Source organism: Lates calcarifer, linkage group LG17 (genome assembly GCF_001640805.2).
Source record: "Lates calcarifer isolate ASB-BC8 linkage group LG17, TLL_Latcal_v3, whole genome shotgun sequence".
Taxonomy (NCBI): Eukaryota; Metazoa; Chordata; class Actinopteri; family Centropomidae; genus Lates; species Lates calcarifer.
Window position 1 is genome coordinate 5716164 of NC_066849.1, and position 19734 is coordinate 5735897.

The 19734-nt window shown below is 42.4% G+C and overlaps 1 protein-coding gene across 1 annotated transcript; it reads right to left on the bottom strand.

Annotated features, from left to right (window-relative positions):
• Positions 1 to 8421: 8421 nt before the first annotated feature.
• On the bottom strand, positions 8422 to 19486 carry ndnf (neuron-derived neurotrophic factor). Its single transcript, XM_018670092.2, has 4 exons — positions 18745 to 19486; positions 12645 to 12839; positions 12087 to 12211; positions 8422 to 10878 (listed from the first exon to the last, which is right to left on the bottom strand). Exons 2-4 carry the CDS (start codon positions 12836 to 12838, stop codon positions 9482 to 9484), a joined length of 1716 nt encoding a protein of 571 aa, XP_018525608.1. The 5' UTR covers position 12839; positions 18745 to 19486; the 3' UTR covers positions 8422 to 9481.
• Between the last annotated feature and the right edge of the window lie 248 nt (positions 19487 to 19734).

The following is a 19734-nucleotide window of genomic DNA, read 5'->3' on the forward strand; positions in this document are numbered from 1 at the left end:
CTACCTTTTCTGTCGTGCAACTCTACAGCCTGTGTTTGACTCAGGCTGCAGGCTCCCAGCCTACACAGGATGAAAGCAGCATTGTGGTGATAGTTGTACTGTAATAATACTAGTACACACTTGTTTCCCACGCAAACTGTATACACAAACACTGGATCTTAATAACTTAGAAACTAACATATGGTAGGATCCCCCAAATAATTCAGACTCCCACTTAAATACAGATTTGTGTAAAAAAAAGCCCTCACCTAACGAGGCTGAGTTCCTGGATTTGATATTGTAGGTGACTTTATATTCTGTGAGTCCATACCATATTAACTCACTATGTCAGCATCAGTGACTGATTTGTGTCAAATAGGTGACAATATATATTAATTAGATACTGTATGGCCACCTGACCACCCACCTAAAGACCCAATTTTAAGTGCCACACATTCAAGATACACAACAGATATGATAAATGATCAGAATGTTTTTGGAAAGTTATTGGCACACATCATCTGAGGAAAAAAATGGTAGAACTGGCTTTTCCGAAGCTCATATCCACTTTTTGTCAGAGCTCATTTTTGAAAATGGATTCACCAGTTTGATTGCCAAAACAGATCCATTAATACTCACAGGCCATTCCATAGTAAGTTGTTGTGGAAGCTATAATACCTACACTGCACTGATAATACATGCATTTCACATTGCTCTGAAAAACGCCCACCATCATTTTTCTCAATTCACCATTAACCTCCAAAACCTCAGAATATTGTGTGTTTTGGCTCAAACTTATCTGCTCTACTATTCAGAAACCACATTGTACCAACATGCAGCAGACCAGAGGCCTGACTGACCCTTTTAGCTTGAAACAGTTTGCTCAGCAGGCCAGAAACCACAATTTACCAACAATCAAGGGCTGCTGGAACAGATGGTTCTTCTGGCCTGAAGCCTGCTGCTCCACAGCCGTCTGAACCAAACCCTCCAGGCTGAAACTTCAATCAAGGCAGACTTATATGTAAATAAAAACAAACCAGGAAGTAGACTGTGTACACCTAACTTCCCAGTAATGATGCTTGGTACCATGTTTATTATGTAATTTGATACACCTGCATTACTGATACTAAAAGTTAGACAAAGCTCCAAAGGAAATAAAGGTCAATATTTCATAATCTCAGACCCATCGTGTTGTTATAATGTGTTATAATTGTTATAATTTTGCAAAGACTAATGTTATGGCTTTTTAATTCAAATCTTGTCTATTTTTTGTTATGTAAAATTCACAGCTTGTTGAGATTATATTACAGTTAATTTTTCTGGATTTTTTTTTCAGGGTTAATAATCCACAGGAACAACTTCATTATATGTATAATGTGTGTTATATGAGTGGACAGAGTAGATATATGAAATAATTTCCGTATTAGCTCTGTTTCTTTATCCACAATAAGTACTTTTTCCAGTAAAACAAGTACTACTGTCCTATAACTTAAAACTACACATCCTGAACTAGATTGTTTAGAGAGGGAAAACATAAAATTTCAGAATAAAAGTATCCAAAGTAAAGCCAGATGATTCTTCTTTTCTTAGCTGACTAACCGTTGACACTAAATGCCTGAGCAGTGGATGTGGTTTTGACTGAACTGAAAAACACAACTTCTGCTTATATTTGTGTGAAAATGCTGAAACTATCAGGCCACAAGCAAACATCCCATTATCTACAGTATAGTCTCTTTTATCTCCACTCACCTTGATTTGTTGACTTTCACCATGCACAGAGAGACCAGCATCATCTCTAATCATGGACTGTTTGTGTATTTTCTGCTTTTGAACACCTCTTCAGCAAACGTGTTCCCTCTTTAATCAGCAGTGTGTCAGTGTTACGTTGGTTGTGTTTATGATGTTTATAGCTCATGTTTATGCCAGTGGTTTCCTGTTGTGCTGTGACTCGCTGAACTGCTTCGCGATTGGTCCAGATGACCAGTGCTGGTTGACAATTACAGCAAAGACTGAAGCATGATGAGCATGTTTACCGCAGAGTCAATGAGCTGGTGTGTTCAAGTGTTTTTGTCAGATGTTCCTGGCTGCTGTTTTTAAAGGGTTTACACTTCAAAACTGAAGTAGACATGTCCCTCAGTAAGGATTTCGCACCCCCCCTTCCTAGATCACTGTTGTAGCTGAGATGGTGTCATCGGTGGCCTGGAGTCATATTCCAGGTGTATTTGAGTAAAGCCATGAGGGAGGGTTACAGGGAGACTTACTGGGTGACAGGCCTGATCACTGCACTGAGAGGGCCTTTGTGTGTGTCCGCCCCACCCAGCTCCTCCTTGGTCCATATCTGTCTCCCCTGACCTCTCTGTCAGTGCCTTGGCCTGTCGGGGCAGGACGATTAAATGTCATGACCCCTTTTTTCCTCTGTGCCCTCTGAGGACCCTCCAACCCATTAACTTTCACTCAGCTTTCACTAAGATCCCTAGGTTATCCAGACCAGCTCTGATCTCCAACACCTGCACAAAAGACACACAGAAATACACACACAGGACTCACCCCCTCAACCAAGGAACCCAAATACAAGGAAAGATGATAATCCAGATTTGTCCATTTTAAGATTGTGGGGAGTCTGTGCTGGGCTGCACAGATAACTCATGGTCTTTGGTGGTTTGTGGAGGTTTAACAATTTTCTCACATGTTTGAGGCTTAGATTGAGAGAAATGTGGGACATCACACGTTTGATCTGGGACAATCTGAACATGATCCTGTAGTCTGAGCTGGTGTCTCTGTGAGGCTGTAGTTAATCTAGCACAGTAGTGCTTGAACTAAATGCTAATATCAGCCTGGCAATGTGCTCACAATGACAACATGCTGATGCTAAACATGTATAATGTTGAAAATAACTATTTTAGTTTAGTGTGTGGAATGTTAATACATGATAATTATGATTCAACACAAATTACAGCTGTGGCCACCAAAAAAAAACAAATTACTGGACAAACTGACATTTTGACTTGATGATGGCACTAGACAAAATGTTAAGGGAACCAAAGTGATTATAATTCATCCTGCGGGGGGCATGAATGTGTGTGCCAAAGTTCAGGGGAATCCATTTAGTGGTTGTAGAGAAATTTCACTCAAATCAACAGATGTGAACCTCATGGTGGTACTAGAAGAAAAGTCAGGGGATCATCAAAGTCAGCAGGATTCATCCTCTGGGCACCATGAATGTCAAAATTTCATCACAGTCCGTCCAATAAGGGATGCACTGACATGAAATGTGTGTTGATCAAATGTGGTGGAAGCGAGCTTTGCTAAATAGCTTTTTGTCTCTTCCAGACATAATACCAATAGACAGCATCTGCAGCTCTTTTATTGTAAAATCTGACTGTTCCTCTTAACAAATGTCTTTCACCATTTCTGACTAATACAGACATGTGTGAGTGAAAGAAGCTTTCCATGTCTCCTTTCATAAAGTGATGACAAAGCCTCAACATGCACAAACCAGCACTAGCAGACTATGATGCATTGAGAACTTAAAAATCTACCACGATAACACATTTTTTTTTACAACAAAACAAAGACATTTGGATCTTCATCCCCACTGGACCATGGCTTTGAACCTGAAAGTACCCAGTCATGGAAATGAGCCACTCAGTGGCTGGACTGCCAGTTGAGTCTCTGAGGGCCAAAAACTACAGAAACCACATTTAGGACATGGTGAAGGAATGGATTGCATTGAAATAAATACTTTCAGAGTTTCTTTTTTTCTAAGTAAATATTTTCACTGGAGGAAAACCTCAGTTTGGCAAACATACAAATGGTTCCATACAAGATTTTCCAAATGGATGTGTGCATTTTTCTGAAATCTCTCAAACCTGATACTGTAGATTGAGGGGCCAGACCACCTTTTGTTTCATGTTTCACAAACCCCCGCAGTCCCTCACCACAGCGCCCTATTTCAAGGCTGTCGCTGAATAGCCAGCAAACCATTTCCTGAAGCTCCGAGGTCACTGGATAAATGATGTTTTCATTTGACAACCCCAGGTCGCCACTAAAGGAGGGTCTTCAGAGGGAGCCTTTTGAAATTACAGTACTGATGAAGCGTGAGAAATTACAGGCACTTAGAAGTGATTTCATGAGCACAAGAGAGCCCGGGGACCACCCCAATGCAGCTCGGGTGAGAGGGAGTGATGGCAGTGAGTACACAAACACACAAACACACAAGGCTTTACATGTGCACACAGCTAATACATACACACACACGGACATCCACACCCACACACTCACACACAGAATCATATTCTAGTGCAGACATATCAGCTCTATAAATGCATATCAAATGTGTATGACACAGGATCGTTTTTATCTGTGTATGATAACGAAACTGACCTTAGAGTTAAATACACCACAGGATTAAACGAAAGCCATGTTCAGGAGCCAGTCATTGTTTTTTTCACTGCTTGAGTTATCCTAATGGAGATCGGCTGAGACGGGCAATGCCCGAGGGCCACTGGTCCCTCTCCACCCTTCCTGGGAATGGGCTCTTGGTCAGGATTGGTTTGGAAAGAAGCCTCTGATTTCTGCCTGGCCCTCTGCTAAATCAGAGTTATGTAGAGCTGGTTTGGACCTGAGCCTCTACAATGATCTATCCCTGGAGCCACTGAAGTGGAATCATTTTCATCATGGTCTACTCCTCTTTACCTCCCAGCTGGGGCTCCCTCTCTGTGTGCGTGTGTGAGATTTCAAAGCGTCATAATTTCATTTCACACTGTTTACTTTGGAGATTTCTGAGACAGTGCCACCAGTGTAAGGCTGAATCATTTAATTTAGCCGCCCTCAAGTACACTACCAACCTCGTAGATGGCAAGAGACCTTCATTCAGCACTAAGCTTTTTACACACAACAGTGTTTCACGGCTTTTCTCTGCCACAGGAGTGACACTCAAAGCCCTCCCAGCGTGTCCGTCTGTTTGCTGTCCGTCTCTGTTTGGATTCTGTTCGAGCCTCTGCTGCCTTTTCACGATCTCTGTCCAAAAGTGTCACTCAGCTCTAAGTTGAGCAGCAAGTGCATTCACGCTCACATGCACAAAGCATGCTCACAAATGCCAACTCCTCAAGCCCTTTGTAAAGAGAGGGTGGTGGTGGGAGTCCTACTTGTGCAAGAAATTACAACAGTTCACTTTCACCAAAACCTTTTTTTTTTCAGTGCTCCACATCTACTTTGGTGAAACTGGCTCAGTGATGGTCATTAACTTTAACTTCCATAAATAGTTTGGGAATTTCGGGAAATACACTTTTTTGCCTTCTTGCTAAAAGTTATATGAGAGGACTGATATCACTCTCAAATCTGTACATTAAATATGTAGCTACAGACAGGAGATGGTTAGCTTAGCATAATGATTGGAAGATGGGAAACGGCAAGCTTGGCTCTGTCCAAACATTAGAAAAAATTAAATAAAATCAGCCTGCCAGCACTTTTAAAGCTCACTAGTTTGCAAAAAAGTACAAAAAATTGAAGTAGCCTATAAAAACAAGATTAAACAAACAAGATAGAGCATGTTACTCATAGAGCTTCAGAGTTTTTTCTACAGAGTTTTTAAAACCTTTGGACAGAGCCAGGCTAGCTGTTTCCCACTATTTCAAGTCTTTAAACTAACTGATTCCCAAATGGGAAGAATTAGATACTGAATATCAGTATAATTTCTCAATGTTGAGTTAAGGTGAGGGGCAGTTCTGGATGGCTTGTTCAAACTGTGTTTTTTTATTATGTTACAAAATTTGTGAAACAGTCAGGAGAATCAGTTTTTATAGAAATCGTTGATATTATTGGCTTAGCACGAAGGCTTGAAATGGGGGAAATAGCTAGGCCTTGTCCAAAGGTTTTGAAAAAAAAAAAATCCATGTTCCAACTCCTTTAAACCTCATGAGTTAAAATGTTATGTCTTGTTTTATTAATCCATACAAACAGTACATATTACTGAAATCACAGTGCCTGACAAAAAGAAAGGTCTGACACTCCCCATAAAGTACATAAACAATGTGTTGTTTTACTCTCCATAAGAGAGTCATTAAAAATAATATTTCCCATTATTTCCCAAGCAGTTCCTCTAAAGCACTTAATAAGATCTCTGATGGTCTGAGACCAGTAAAATCTGTCTTTCCATAGGCCACAGTTTTACATTAAAGCAAAATAAGTCATGTATTTAACTTAAAACTCTGTTGCTGTAAGTATTTACAGCCTCAGTTGAATGGAGGTGTTATAAACAGCACTGATTTGTTTCATTAGCCTGGTTTTAAACGATGGCTCACGTCAGCCTGAATCTAATCTGGTGGCAAGTTGGACTGACCAAACCAGGAATCAGAACCAGGTCTTTCGTGCGCTGCTGTGATTACTCCACCACTTACCCCAGTACTACATGTCTGTCTCCACTCCTTACACTGCTCCATGGACACACATATATACAAAACTCATACATCAAAGCCCTGCACTCATTACCACGCAAAAGATAAACATGGACAGCCCTGCAGATGGTTAGCTCTCGGATAGAGGTTTCTCTGTATATGTATGTTTGCATGAGTGTTTGTGAGGAGATCTCCTGAAGCATGTTGGCAAAACAGAAGTGTCTGTGCACTTTTTTCCATCCTAGACCTCTTGAGCTGACCAGAGAGTGGGAGATTCTTTAAAGAAACCAAGGGCTTCATGGCAGATTTTATTCACACATACAGGATAACATGTTAGGCAGAGCTGGCCAGCTTTATTAGAGGCAGTTTATAGGGATATCCATGACACTCCCACAACTCTCTGGAAGCTCCTCCACATTATTTCAGGGCAATGGCAGGTTAATGGAAGCCAGGTGGAGCCTCCCTGCATTTCCTCTGACCAGGAGCACTTGATTGACAGTGAGTTGTGGCGATGAATCGGAGCACAGCTACCCAGAATCAAGGTCGGGATGGAAACATGGCAATTCACAGGCAGCAGCTGCTTTTCTTGGCCACAACAGAGAGAGCATTTCCATTCACCTGAGACTACTCTTAATTGGAACGTGTGGATATGTGCACTGATGAGTGTCTGGCTTTTCTCTTTGCTTATTTGTGGTTAACTGGGTCTAATGGTTAAATAGTATTGCAAGTCACCCAATTCTCCCAAATTTGGTGCCTGTTTTTTTTTTTTTAAAGTGTGTGCACTTAAAAAAAAGTGTAGGTGAACTGAAAGATTGCAGTAGAGATTGTGGCCTGTTCAGTATCACCAGTTTTTTTTGTTTGTTTGTTTTTTGAATTTAGAATTTTGAAATGGTGTCATTTCAAAAGTTATCCAAAACAATGCCATTAACATGCTATTTTTGATTAGTGTATTATTCTAGCTTATTTGCTTTAAAGCAAGACTACATTTTAAAATAAGAGATAACTCATTTTTCCTCTTACATCTGAAAAGTTGAATTCATGAGAAATAAAATGCACCATTGCTCACTTCAATACACTCACTGTTACAGTCTCTCTCTTGGTCTGGCATGACCAGTGACTTGTAATGGCTAATGTTAGCTAACATTGGTAAATGTTATATGGATATTGCTGACCTTAGTTACTGACCTTAATACCCTTAAGTTCAACATTCTTGAAATGCTAATTTCAGTGATTTTATCACAGAAGTAAAACAATAAATATAATACACTGTGTTTATTGAAATGTTTCTCAGTAAAATGCTTTAGTATTGTGTGGCACTAGCAAAAATAACAACATATTAGTCAGCAAACAATACAACAAAATCTATCTAAAGATTGTTAATATAAAGTTTACTAACATAAGTGAACATAAGTGACTATAGGCTACTGGTCATAACCAGACCAAGTAAAGTTTTAGCAGCAAAACTCTTGAGTGCACTGACATGATCAAGTGTTTTATTGCTGAGAAATTCAACTTTTAATTTGCAGAAGAAAGAGTATGTTATTTCTTCTCTCAAAAATTACAAAGAGTGACTTTAACTTATAAAAAAAGATGTTAAACACAACAAAATGATTTGTTATATTTGACACGAATTCTATCAGCAAATCAGAGTTATTTCAGTTTTGTAGACTCTGAATCTTGAATCACACATCTGGCTTTGATCAGACCTGTTCCTCTGCCCATTATGATACAGAGATCAAACATCATTTCATGAATGACATGTATATTTCCTAATCAATAACATGCTGTGTAGCAACATTTGGACTTCATCATAGAAGAAATCAGTGTGCAGAGCAGCAACATCATATAATTATTAGAGACTGTTAATACAAGCGCAAAGATTACAAGGGGACCATGTGAAACAAATGGTCTACACTGTTAGAGCTGTGAAGAGCTAAAACTTTTTAAGTTTCTTGTGCAGTTCTAAGTAGGCAATTAAAAAAAATCCTCACCATAAAAACATTAGCTGTTCTCTCGCAGAGACAAAGAAATACACTCAAAAGAATGCTAAGATGCACTGATTTATTACCGTACGTCAATGAGACACTGATTTGACTGCAAATGATGGTGCCAAGAGGTAATATTTTTCCAGTGGAGCTGTGGGCACCACTTGTGTGATCTGGAAAAAGTCTTAAAAGTTATTTCCAGTGAACAATTCGTCCTCTGACGATCTTTTCCTGTCACAAATCATTTTTAGGATCAAGTTATTAAGTCCTGCTTATGCAACCTTAATATAGGTGTCTGAGTCTATAAACACAAGTGTGCTCTTTCATCTCAGAGCCATGATTGTGATGTTAACTGCTTGGCAAAAGAACATGACACCCAGGGTGACACAGGGATTACTTGTTCTATATTTAGTGTTTATGTACATGAATATTGGCAGGACAACTCTGTACATGTGACACACACACACACAGCGATACAGTGATAATAACACAGATCTGCAGCACAGAACATTTACAAGATGGGCTCTAGAGCAAACACTGGCTGAGATACATAAGGGAATGTCTGAACTACGACAACTTCCTCATAAAACTGGAATTTCCTCGTAACAGTTATTATTGTCATCAATAAAAACAGACGATCAAAAAGAGAGACGAAAAGTATAAAATAATTTAAATTCTTCCTAAAACATGTAGTGAATATGCAGTGAGAGATTTATACAATACAGGCAGCTACTGTATCTCCTGCGGTCAACGTGATTTGAAACTGAAGGAACAGACAAATATGACAGACAAAAGCAAATGTCATGCAGCAACAAAGAAACATACAACGTGAAAGATGATCCTCTTTGAACTTCTGTCTCCCCAGTGGCAACATGATGTCAAGACGACAAGCCTGGTAACAAAGCAGCTCACACTATGGGCCACCCAGACGTGCCACGATGAAAATGTAAACATAAATATACAGGTTGATATCTCTCTCTACAAACAGTTCAGTCACTGCCACAGGCCCATCAGCTGTGTGAGTAGTCAGTCTGTATACACTCCTTAGTAGAATATCACTTAGAGTTAAATAAACTTATTTAATATATATATTTATAATAGATTTATTCTTTGCAGAGTCATTTAGCAGTATTTCCTTGTTTTCACCAGTTTGCTCTGGTATTTCACTGAGTGACCACTGTGTCCCACCACGTAAACGTCCAGCAGGTAGGTCTTGCCTGGCTCCAGACCTGTGATGGTCTCTGTGGTCACAGCTTTCTGCAGGTTCGGGCTGTGGAAGTACTTGCACAGGACCTTTTCTGACTTCCTGCGGGTCTCTGGCCCGGCACACTGGTTTTGTTCCCGGCGTCTCTGCTCCTCGCCGTAATTATCAGCCACCTCCTTGCGGTAAATGCAGTATTTGTTGCGGTCCTGCGTGCCCAGCCAAGCCACGGTGACGGAGGAGCAGGTGCGCAGCTTGTCGAAGGCCTTGATGCGCGTGTCCTCTGGAAGTGAGGGGAAGGGCTGCTTGCTGCTGGGTCGTGTGGTGGCTAGTACCTTCAAAGTTGAGGCTCCTTTCCTGCTACCCCTCAAGCGGATCAGGTACTTGGCTTTTGGCTTTCCCCGCAACTGGAACTGCCGTACCCCCTCCACATTCTGGGAAAGAAGCAACTTACCATCGCGCCTCACCTGCACCTGCACGGCATCCAGACATGTGTGGACGAACAGTGTGACCCTCTGATGGGAGGACACGGGAGCGAAACGCAGAAACTTGCTGCCTTTTCTCTTGATGAAAACATCCGATACTTTACCGTCTTTCAGTTCCACTGTCTTCTGACGAGCCTCCTCTTTAGTGCGGGCGAAAGTTCCCACGTACGCTGTGCTGGTGTTGGTAGCAGAATTCACAGCAAAGACATCAAAGTAGTACTGTGTGTCTGGTTTCAGCTCTGACACTGTGAAAATATTTTTGTTGCCAATACACACCTTCTGAATGTCTGATGCTTTGGGCTTGGCTGTGTACGCCCGTGAGATCTTGTTACTTGTGAGGCCTCGATCCTTCCCAAAACCATTATCAGAGGGAACAAAGCCAAAATGCATGAAGTCAAATGGGCTAAAGTCTCTGCCGGGCTTTGGGGCCAGCATGAAGGCATCATCAGTGCTGATCTTGGCCTCAGCAGCGCACATGCTCTTAAAATTGTGCTCCTTGTTGATCACTACACAATACTGGACAGGCTGGCCCATCAGAGAGCCTGTAGGAGTAGGCTTCCAGGCCAGGGTGACAGTGGTACGGCCCAGGGCGGTCACATCCACACGAGGGTCGTAGGGCAGCTCCGGGTATGGCTGATCAGACTCTGGAGTAGTGGTGGCGTACACCTTGAAGTTGCTGTCTTTCTCTGTGGACAGCAGCTCCAGCTGGTAGAGGCCAGAGGGCGTGCTGGTGGCCACGTAGGACTCCACATCGTTGCCCTTGTAGGTGAAAAGCTCCGTCCCTTCGTCTACGGTCACCTGCTGTTTCTGCTGATCCAGAGGTTCAGGCTCTCCTGGAAAGCAAAAACAAATACGCACATCATGAGCTCTGTGCTCGACACTGCATCCAAATGGGCCGCCATTTATATCACAAATTTCGAACATGTTGACAGAGATGTTTAATCGTGACCTTTACAATGTTTTTCTTTTTCTTCTTTTTTGGCTTTGATGAAAAGTAATTTCCACCCATGCTAAAACGCTTTAATGTGTTGATGCTGTGAGGTCATGATGGAGCTCTGCAAGTCTCATGGACGATTAGCCCCTCACATGGCAGCCATGTTTTGACTCCAAACATCCCCAAAGATCACAGGCCAACATTCACTCGGCCTTTCCGGGGAAGCTGTGCTAGAAAGAGGCGCTTTGTAGCTTCTATGTGAGAGAGACAGTCTGAGCTCTTACACTGGCTTGAGCAAGAAACCATAATATTATGTTTGTCAACCAGAGAGTGTGCTCAGTGGTGTACTAAAAATTAATGCTCAAAGATCTACTCCCACTAGAGACATTTAGCTAAAAGACAGGAAGAAGTTCACTGGCTGAGCTATTGCTGCAACATGTCTTGTGAAGTCACACTTCAAGAAATGGCATTGCGTGTGTTGGGTGAAAAAATTTGTCATTATTCTTCCAGTTCAGGATGAATGATTTTCTCTTGAGGCAAAGTACGTGTCTTCAACAGTATGATTACCCAATAAATCATTTTGTAATGTTTGATTTGTCACAAGCACAGACACACTCGCAGGTGCTCACGTATTGACATTCAAATATATGTTCACATCACACATCTATGCTTGCAAACCACCACTTCAGTCATCTGGCAAGATCTCCTTTGCTGAAAGGACACCGTCCAGATGGAGAAAGTCTTAATGTGAGACAGAAAAAGGGAAAAAAAAGGCAGAAAGAAGGAAAGGAAAAAGAGGAAGGAAGACAGACAGAGTGCAGCAGGATTTACCTTAAGAAGCCAGAGACAGCTTAAGTAAAGGGATGTAATGGCTTTGATTCAGTAGGTTGACTAGAGTGGAGCCCTTCTCTAAAATTATAGACGTCAGCTTGGGCCGAGTCAGACATCATAAGTGGTCAGACTAGACACTACGACTGTGACTTAATTAAAACCCACCAAAACACAAAGCCTAACATCACTGCGTCGGTTAATTGTGTGTGGGGGATAGTGATATTTCCACATAACATGTCATTAACCTCTTCCACTGCTGCCTGATGTCAATTATACCTGATCCCTCTCCACTGGCCTCTTCTGGCAGCTCCTGCAGAGTGAGTTTCCACTCCAGAGGAGCATCACAAGGTGTCACCGTCACAGACAGGGGTGTGTTGTCTTCTTCCACCACAAAATAGTACCTGTGAAAATGATAGGCCTGATATGAGCACCAGCATTCATGGTTTGACGTTATCCCAAATAATGTGATGGGTGAATGTATGAGCAGACTGTATGAGACTGTAGCACACAGTGATATTATTCTTCCATCAACCTTGGTCTCTCTCCCTCTGAGCAGATAGACACTCAATTACGCAAACACAACTTTCTCATCTATTATTTAGTTTTTGCATCAACATAATAGATCACGTTACAGAGCAACATCTGATGTTTCCTATCTGCTTACAGTAAGTGGCCATCAACAAGTTTAATGCTTTCCTCAGTGATTGTTATGCCTCAGTCGACAGTGGAAGGGGCAACTGGCCCCTTTTTGCACTCATAACTAAAATGTAAACAGTTTTTAATGACTAGGATTAAGTAATTCATTTAGTTGTTGTTTGTTCGAAGAGCACATACCTTTTAGGTGTGTCCCTGAAGAGGTAGCCACTGATCTCAGCTCCATCCGGGATGACAGAGGAGTCGTGGAATAGTGTTTTGTCTCTGATCTGCATCTGGAAGAGTCCTTCGTCTCTCGTGGGCAGCTTCTGGGCCACAGCTCCCAGCCCCAGAAGCACCAGCAGCACCGCACTCCAACCTTTACACTGCCTCATTCTGAAAAGATAAAGATAACAGACTTCAGTTTAATTTACAGCATAATATATTTCCTGGAAACAGAAGCAGCCTTTATACTAACTGTCGATGTGTTTTTTCTCATCAGCTGGTTAGCTTAGCTTAGCATGAAGACTGGAAACAGGAGGAAACAGTTAGCTGGCTCTGTCCAAAGTTGACAAAATCTATCTACCAGTGCCTCTAGAGCTCACAAATTAATGTTATGGCATATGTATTTATGTATTTTTGGCACATAAGCCCACAACACCATAACTTGTCATTTTTACACTTTGTTTTTTTAGTTTTTACCCTTGGACGGGCTAGCCATTTACTTAATGTATTTATGCTAAGCTAATCATGTCCTGGCTCCAGCTTAATATTTAGTGTATTTAGCACACAGCGAGAGTGGTTTCAATCTTCTAATCCAACACTTGGCAATAGAGCAAATAAGTGTCTTTCAAAAAATGTCAAACTGTTCCTTTAAAATGTAACAAAGACTTCAGAGGAGCTGGTAGGACCAAGCTAGCTGCTACCCCCTGTTTCCACTCTATGTTAAGCTAAGCTATTGTCTGGCTTAATATTTAGCATATGGACATGAAAGTGGTATTGACTTTCACAGGAATCCAGAACATACTTTCCAAAATGTCCAACTATTCCTTTACAGAAAAATTAAATATATATAACTGTGATAAAAGAACACACTTGAGAGGCACTGGTAGATGAATTTTGTTAGCTCTGGGCAGAGCCAAAGTAGCTATTTCCTCTTGTTTCCAGTCTTTGTGCTAAGCTAAGCTAACTGACAGCTGGTTGTAGCTTCATATTTTGCCGTACAGACATGAGAGTGATGTCGGTCTTCTCATATAACTCTTGGCGAGAAAACAAATAAGTGTATTTCTCAAAATGTCTTACAGTTTCTTTAATGCACATTCTCAGTCAATATTGACAACTCACATCAGTTACAATGTGTCCAAAATGTCCAAATTTTTTTACCACGGAAGTTCTGAATGGCTCTTTCCCTGATTTTCCTCTCATTCTGGCATTGACTAAAAGCACAAATTGTGAGTTAATGAGTTATATTTGGCATCACCTTGTTCTGGCAGCAGACATTACAGTGTTTTCAGAGGCACTCTGGTTTAATTATTTTGTGCCACATATTTTATTTATTGTTAAAACATGTTTTCTCGCTATGTCTGCCTTCAGGTTTTATCCTTAATTAACATTTAACATTAAACCTGGAAGACAACCCATATACCATCTGTGAGTGAATCAATGAGACAAAAAGTAAAAGAGGCCACAGGGAGAAAGAGGGAGGGATTAGATTTAAACACAGACGTGTGAAGGAAAAGACATTGCTTGGAGCTCCAGGGAACCACACTATTTCATAAAACGCTTAACATAAAAATCCCCAAATCCATGTCGTTTAACTTTTATTGATGCTAATATAAAAGTGTTTGGTGGTTCAGTCCACAGATGGAGCTGTGGCTCGGGACAAGGTGCAGCTGACCGTGGCTGAGAGCCTCTCACGTATCCCCTGTCTATTGATTTTACCCCATTGATTGCAGCTGATGGGAACGCCAAATCCCTAGTGATTTAATCAGTGTAATGATGGCAGATTAGCCAGATACTTTACTGCCATTTACTGCAAGCGAGATGGTGTCCTTTTAATGACCCCTCTCCCTTTCTCTGTTCACCCTCCCTTGTCTGTCTCTTCCCCTTGATCACGGCTTTTTCATCAACAAATAATCCCTTTCTCTTTCACACTTACAGCCTTTGCTTTTGGTCCTTCATTACATGTTCTCCCCCATCCCCCCATTTGCCTTCATAAACACAGTTAGATAAATAAAACCAGAGGACTCAGGCCTGGACGAAACCACCGCACACTACAAACATGGCTTCATTTCTACATTATGGTCCTTTAAAAACATGAGCAGGGGGGAAAAAAAGCCCCTGACAGCTCCTGTCAGTGTCTCCGTCTCTGCTGCTGTCTGAGCCCAGCCTCCCGTCGTACTGCCAGACTTCAGAGAGCTAAAGGAAAGCCTGCCTAAGTGGTACTTTAAGGTTTTGACTCACACAGAGAGTGGAGATCCTTATCGCCTCAACTTGTCTCATTCCACTTCAGAAGCGTGTCAGTCGGAACAAAGACATGTCTATTAATACTCAAGACAGCGCTGAGGTGGTATGTACAGAGCTGTTCAGAGCTGTCTTTCATTCCAACATCCCCAAACACCACACAGACACAGCAAGGGCCCCGTGCCCCCAGCTGGCTCTGTCCGCCACACTGATGTCATTACACATAATGTCTTCCATCAGTCATACAGTAAGGGTTTTATCACCACTGTCATTAGCACATTTGATGTGTGCTTTCAATGTGCTCCTCACATGTGACACTGCTGATTTAAACCCTGTGACAGAACCCTCTACTTCTCCCACGTGCACCGAAGCACTCAGTCAGTATTCACAGTGAACGCTGCAGAGAGATGACATCTGAATATTAGAGCAGTGGTGTTGGGTCACTGTGGTTGCATGGACAAGCGCAGAGTCAACATGGTCACATAGCCTGCACTGGATCTGCTTATACATTCAGGCCCACACCATTCTCATGCCACAGAGTTCCCTTACCAAAATAACACATCAAAAAAAGCTGCATCTGGAACAAATAAAGTCTAATGTTTAATTAGAATGGGTACGAATGTATGATCGCAATTTGAGGAAGGGATAATTTTAAGGCAAGGTCACCCGCAACCTTGTCAACTTTGTTTTGCTGTTGCTTTTTATCTGCTTATTTATACATTCATCGTTTTTTGTTTCACTTTTAGTGGAATTAACGAAGCGTTTTTGGTTGGAAAACATCCTGTGTATTCTAATTGCCAAGCTGTGGAATCTTGGGAGAGCTGTGTATATTGGGATGAAAAGGCAGATACAGCAGTTTACAATGGGAGGAAATGGTAATGGTAATTTTCCATGGCTGTATTTGACACATCTACAGTATCAATCTTAAACAGAAAGAAAAACAAGAAAATGGCCCCCGCCTCCTTTCCATTCTTGTTTGATCTGAGGAATGGCATCCCTTCATTTGAATTTCTGCTAATAACAGCTTTGACCCCGCTCTAATTTGAGGTCATTACAAGCAAATCATGTGCAAAGGAAAAACTAAATATTCACACTATTGTCTTTACATCTCCCAGACGGAGGCAATCTTTTCAGCGACATCAATCAACTGCAAAATGAAAATCATTTACAATCCACAGATGATTAAAGCAAAAAAAAAAAAAAAAAATTCAATTGCTTGCAACAATTTTCATCCACCTGATCATGCATGTATTCCCAGCTCCGTCATGTGTGTGTGCGCGTATATGCTTGTGTGTGTGTGTGTGTGTGCCAAACTAGCCCCGACCTCCCCTCTCTCCCCTCACTTTGTTTTAACCGGTCTCCCTCTCCTTCCCCTCCAGCTCCTTGTCAAGACGGATAAGGCTCCTGCCTGCTGCCACATGGAGCTCATTAACAGAACGGGAGGGAATAAAAGACAGTTTAATTTCAACACAAATAAAGAGACATTTCGGATTCCACCCAACAAGACGCCTGGCAGGGGCTCGCAGGACCTGAAGCCTCTGTGTGTTTTCTTTAAGGAAGTCTGAGGGCAGATTTATGGTGGGTCCTCAGCGGCGAGCTCCATCACCGCTGTCACTTCAGGGCCAACGTGGGGATTGGAGTGAGGGGAGTGTATGGAGGGCTGGGAGCCAAGGATGGAACCACACAGGACCTGGACCTGTTCTACAGGCGGGCCTGACCAAAGCAGGTCTGGTACTCTTGGAGAGCTAAGCAGCTCATTAATGAATTGGTAGAGACTGTGGTAAGGGCTCTGATCCAAGACTTGAGATTTTTATCTGGTGTGTGTATGTCCATATGTGTGTGTGTGTGTGTGTGTCCAAGCCATCACATTCCTCCACCCCACTCTGTGTATAAGTCTAAATCATCACTCAGGACCTGTCTCCTCGCCATCCACAACATCACTCACAGTTTGAGTTTCTGAGCTCTCCACATCATCAGAACCACGAAAGCTGGCACAATAGCCTTGATGGAAAGGAGAGCCCAGTTTCCTTCTTTCCCTCCCCTCCCCTCCCCATCCTCCCTCCCTTCTCCTCCCCTCTCCTCCCCTCCCGCTTCTTTATAGTCCATCTCTGGAGCTTGCATTTAGCACTGCATCCTGGAATGTCTCTATGCATGAGGAGGGTCAGGTCGCAGGGCCTGCTTTTCTGCGTTTTCAAATAGAGTTGAGGGTGGCTGGGGGGAGTGGTGGTGGTGGTGGCTCTGACTGATGTGCTGGCATTGTGGCTGCAAGGGTGATTATAGATTACAACAGCAAATGCCCCATGGGAAAGTCATCCACCCCACCATCCAGGGGGGACACATGCAACGCATGCCCTGGGAAATGAGTCAATTGTGATCCGTTATGTTGTTGTGCTTGTGGGGGAAAGGCAGAGAAAAGCCTGTTCAGCAGCAGCAGCAGCAGTGTGTGAGCGGGCTCTGCCTCTGCTTGTGTCCATCTGAGGGAGCATAATGAGGGGCTTTGCAAAAAAAAAAAAAAAAAAAAAAAAAAAGGGTGCCCGTGGACTGGGAGTGCACGGGGGTGTGGATATGATGAATAATTTAAAAAGGAAAATTTAAAAAAATCCTTAATCTTCCATCAGTGACTCTGGATGTGTGACAAAAAAGGCAGCGCGGCGGAGGACTGTATGTACACCGCTGAAGCCTGTCACTTTCTCTGGACGCAAACGGGCTATAGCAACACTGGCGGAATTCTTTCAGCCGGAGAGTTTTCATATGCAAATCACGGTTTAGTTACGGTATGCGACGCAGACCTTCCCATTTTAAGACTTTTTTTTTTTTGTTCATGATTCATTCTCCTGAGAAAGTAGTAGAGAAGGGAGGCAGTGTGGCTTCACCCTCGCTACTAAATACAGTTATTCAAATCCCCGCTCCGGGTATGTCTCTCATTAAACACCGACTGAGAGGAAAAACACAGCGGCTCTCTCTCACATGGACCGGATGAGGAGGGAGGGGGGAGAAACAACTCCCAACACGGGCTAAAACTTGTCATTAATCTGACTTGAATCAGTTTAATTAAAGCAAGTGAGTCAAATTTATTCAAATTTCATTTATGTGAACAATTATCCTCATTAAAGCGCTCCACTCGGCTCTTACAGGTGCGTAAAAGCGCCCATGGGTGACGCAGTGAACCAAACATGTAACTAAATTACACTCATCGTGAAAACTCGCGTAGTGTTTTTTTTTTTTTTTTTTTTTTTTTTCAATCTTTTACACTTTTACACTCACACAGCCAAAGATCGTGCACAGAGAGGAGGAGGATGCCATACATACACTGCGCGTATTGATAAATCGCCCTTTATTGGGTGCTGTGTCACCCCTGGGAGCATGGGAACCCTCGGGAAGAGCAACAAAAGCGAGAGGATTTTTCTATTTAAAAAATAAAGTTCATCAGTTTAACAGTCCTCATCAGCACCACCGGTACCATGTGCTGTGATATAAAGCCCAAACCAAAATAAAACCAAAATTAAAAGAGCATGCGAGCTCGGGCTTGATTGAAATGTGTTTGAAACTTTTAACTTCCCGGAGTTGTAAACCGCAAAACCTCTTCCCCTCTCTCTCTCTCTCCCTCTCTCTCTCTGGCAAACGTTTCAAAAGCACAACTTAAACTCGAGGAGTCCGGCACTGAATTTATAAGGAGCTTTTTTTACGCATTAAAAAAATAAAAGCCTCTAAAAAAAAAGTTAAAGAAAGCGACAAAGGGAAGTTTTTTTTAACTGATGTGATGATTTCTGGAAGCTCTGGATCAGACGCACGAAGATCATGCAAAAATGAGACCATTTTCACAGGAGACAAGTCTTACCTTTCGGGATATGAAACGGCGAAGTTATCTGAAGGATGGCGCTTCTTGTTCTTCAAACCACTCTGATATCGCCAAGATTAAAAAGAAAAAAGTGCCTCGCAACTAAAGCGATTTCAAAGAAAAATCAAAACACCAGTTGTCCTTTACAGTGTCAAGTAGTTCCTCCAGTTTTCACTTCTATTGTTGGTGCCTATCAATCGGATTAGACGACCGCTCTGGTGCGTGTTTGCAGTTTTCTTGCGGATTTAACTGGTCTCTGGTGGGCAGGAGTGTGTGAGAGAGAGTGCGTGCGTGTGTACGTGTGTTTGTGTGTGTGTGAGTGAGTGTGTGAGCGAGTGGGTATCCTGAGTGCTGGCAGTGCGTCCCTCCCCTGCCGCGCTGCTTGCTATTGAAACCTCCACTGGATTGGAGGCAAAACTGGTGCGAAACTTCGTCTTCCTCTCTCTGTAGGAAGACTCCAAGACACAGAACCAGCCCACTCCTTCAGCAGCAGCAGCAGCAGCAGCAGCGCACCACAAAGAAAGAAAGAAAAAAAAGCAGGGACCAGACAGAGTTACTCCCAGGTTTGACTGGCCCTCAGACTCTAAGTAAGAAAAACTCTGGATTCTCCGTAATATTGTTAAAAGACAAATGACTTCTGAATCTGTCTTGACTTTAGGAGTAAAGTGGGATTAGTGCTGCAGGAAAAACAGACTGTCAAATGTCACCAGAGCATAAATCCGACGCCTCATGGTTTCTAGTGTGCGGGGTTCCCCCTCATACTTTATATTTCCTGGCTGTTTACTCTGATGCTCCCTGGGAATTATTACTTTAGGCAATAACGCCCTGTCACGCAACCCTCGGGGCTGAGACAAGTTTTATCACGGGCCCTGATACCTGGGCATGCAAATCATGGTCACAGCGGGCACACCTCCCGTGCACAGCCACTTTCACGATGGCATGAAATGCACAGAAAGGGTGGGATGTGACAAAAACTCACAATCATGTGGT

Bases quoted from the DNA above. Each gene is read 5' to 3' on its own strand.
- ndnf (XM_018670092.2), bottom strand. From the start codon at position 12,838: ATGAGGCAGTGTAAAGGTTGGAGTGCGGTGCTGCTGGTGCTTCTGGGG. The intron at 12,212-12,644 runs GTATGTGCTCTT...TCATTTTCACAG, and splicing joins TTCAGGGACACACCTAAAAG to GTACTATTTTGTGGTGGAAG. The intron at 10,879-12,086 runs GTATAATTGACA...TTTGCTTTCCAG, and splicing joins GGCCAGTGGAGAGGGATCAG to GAGAGCCTGAACCTCTGGAT.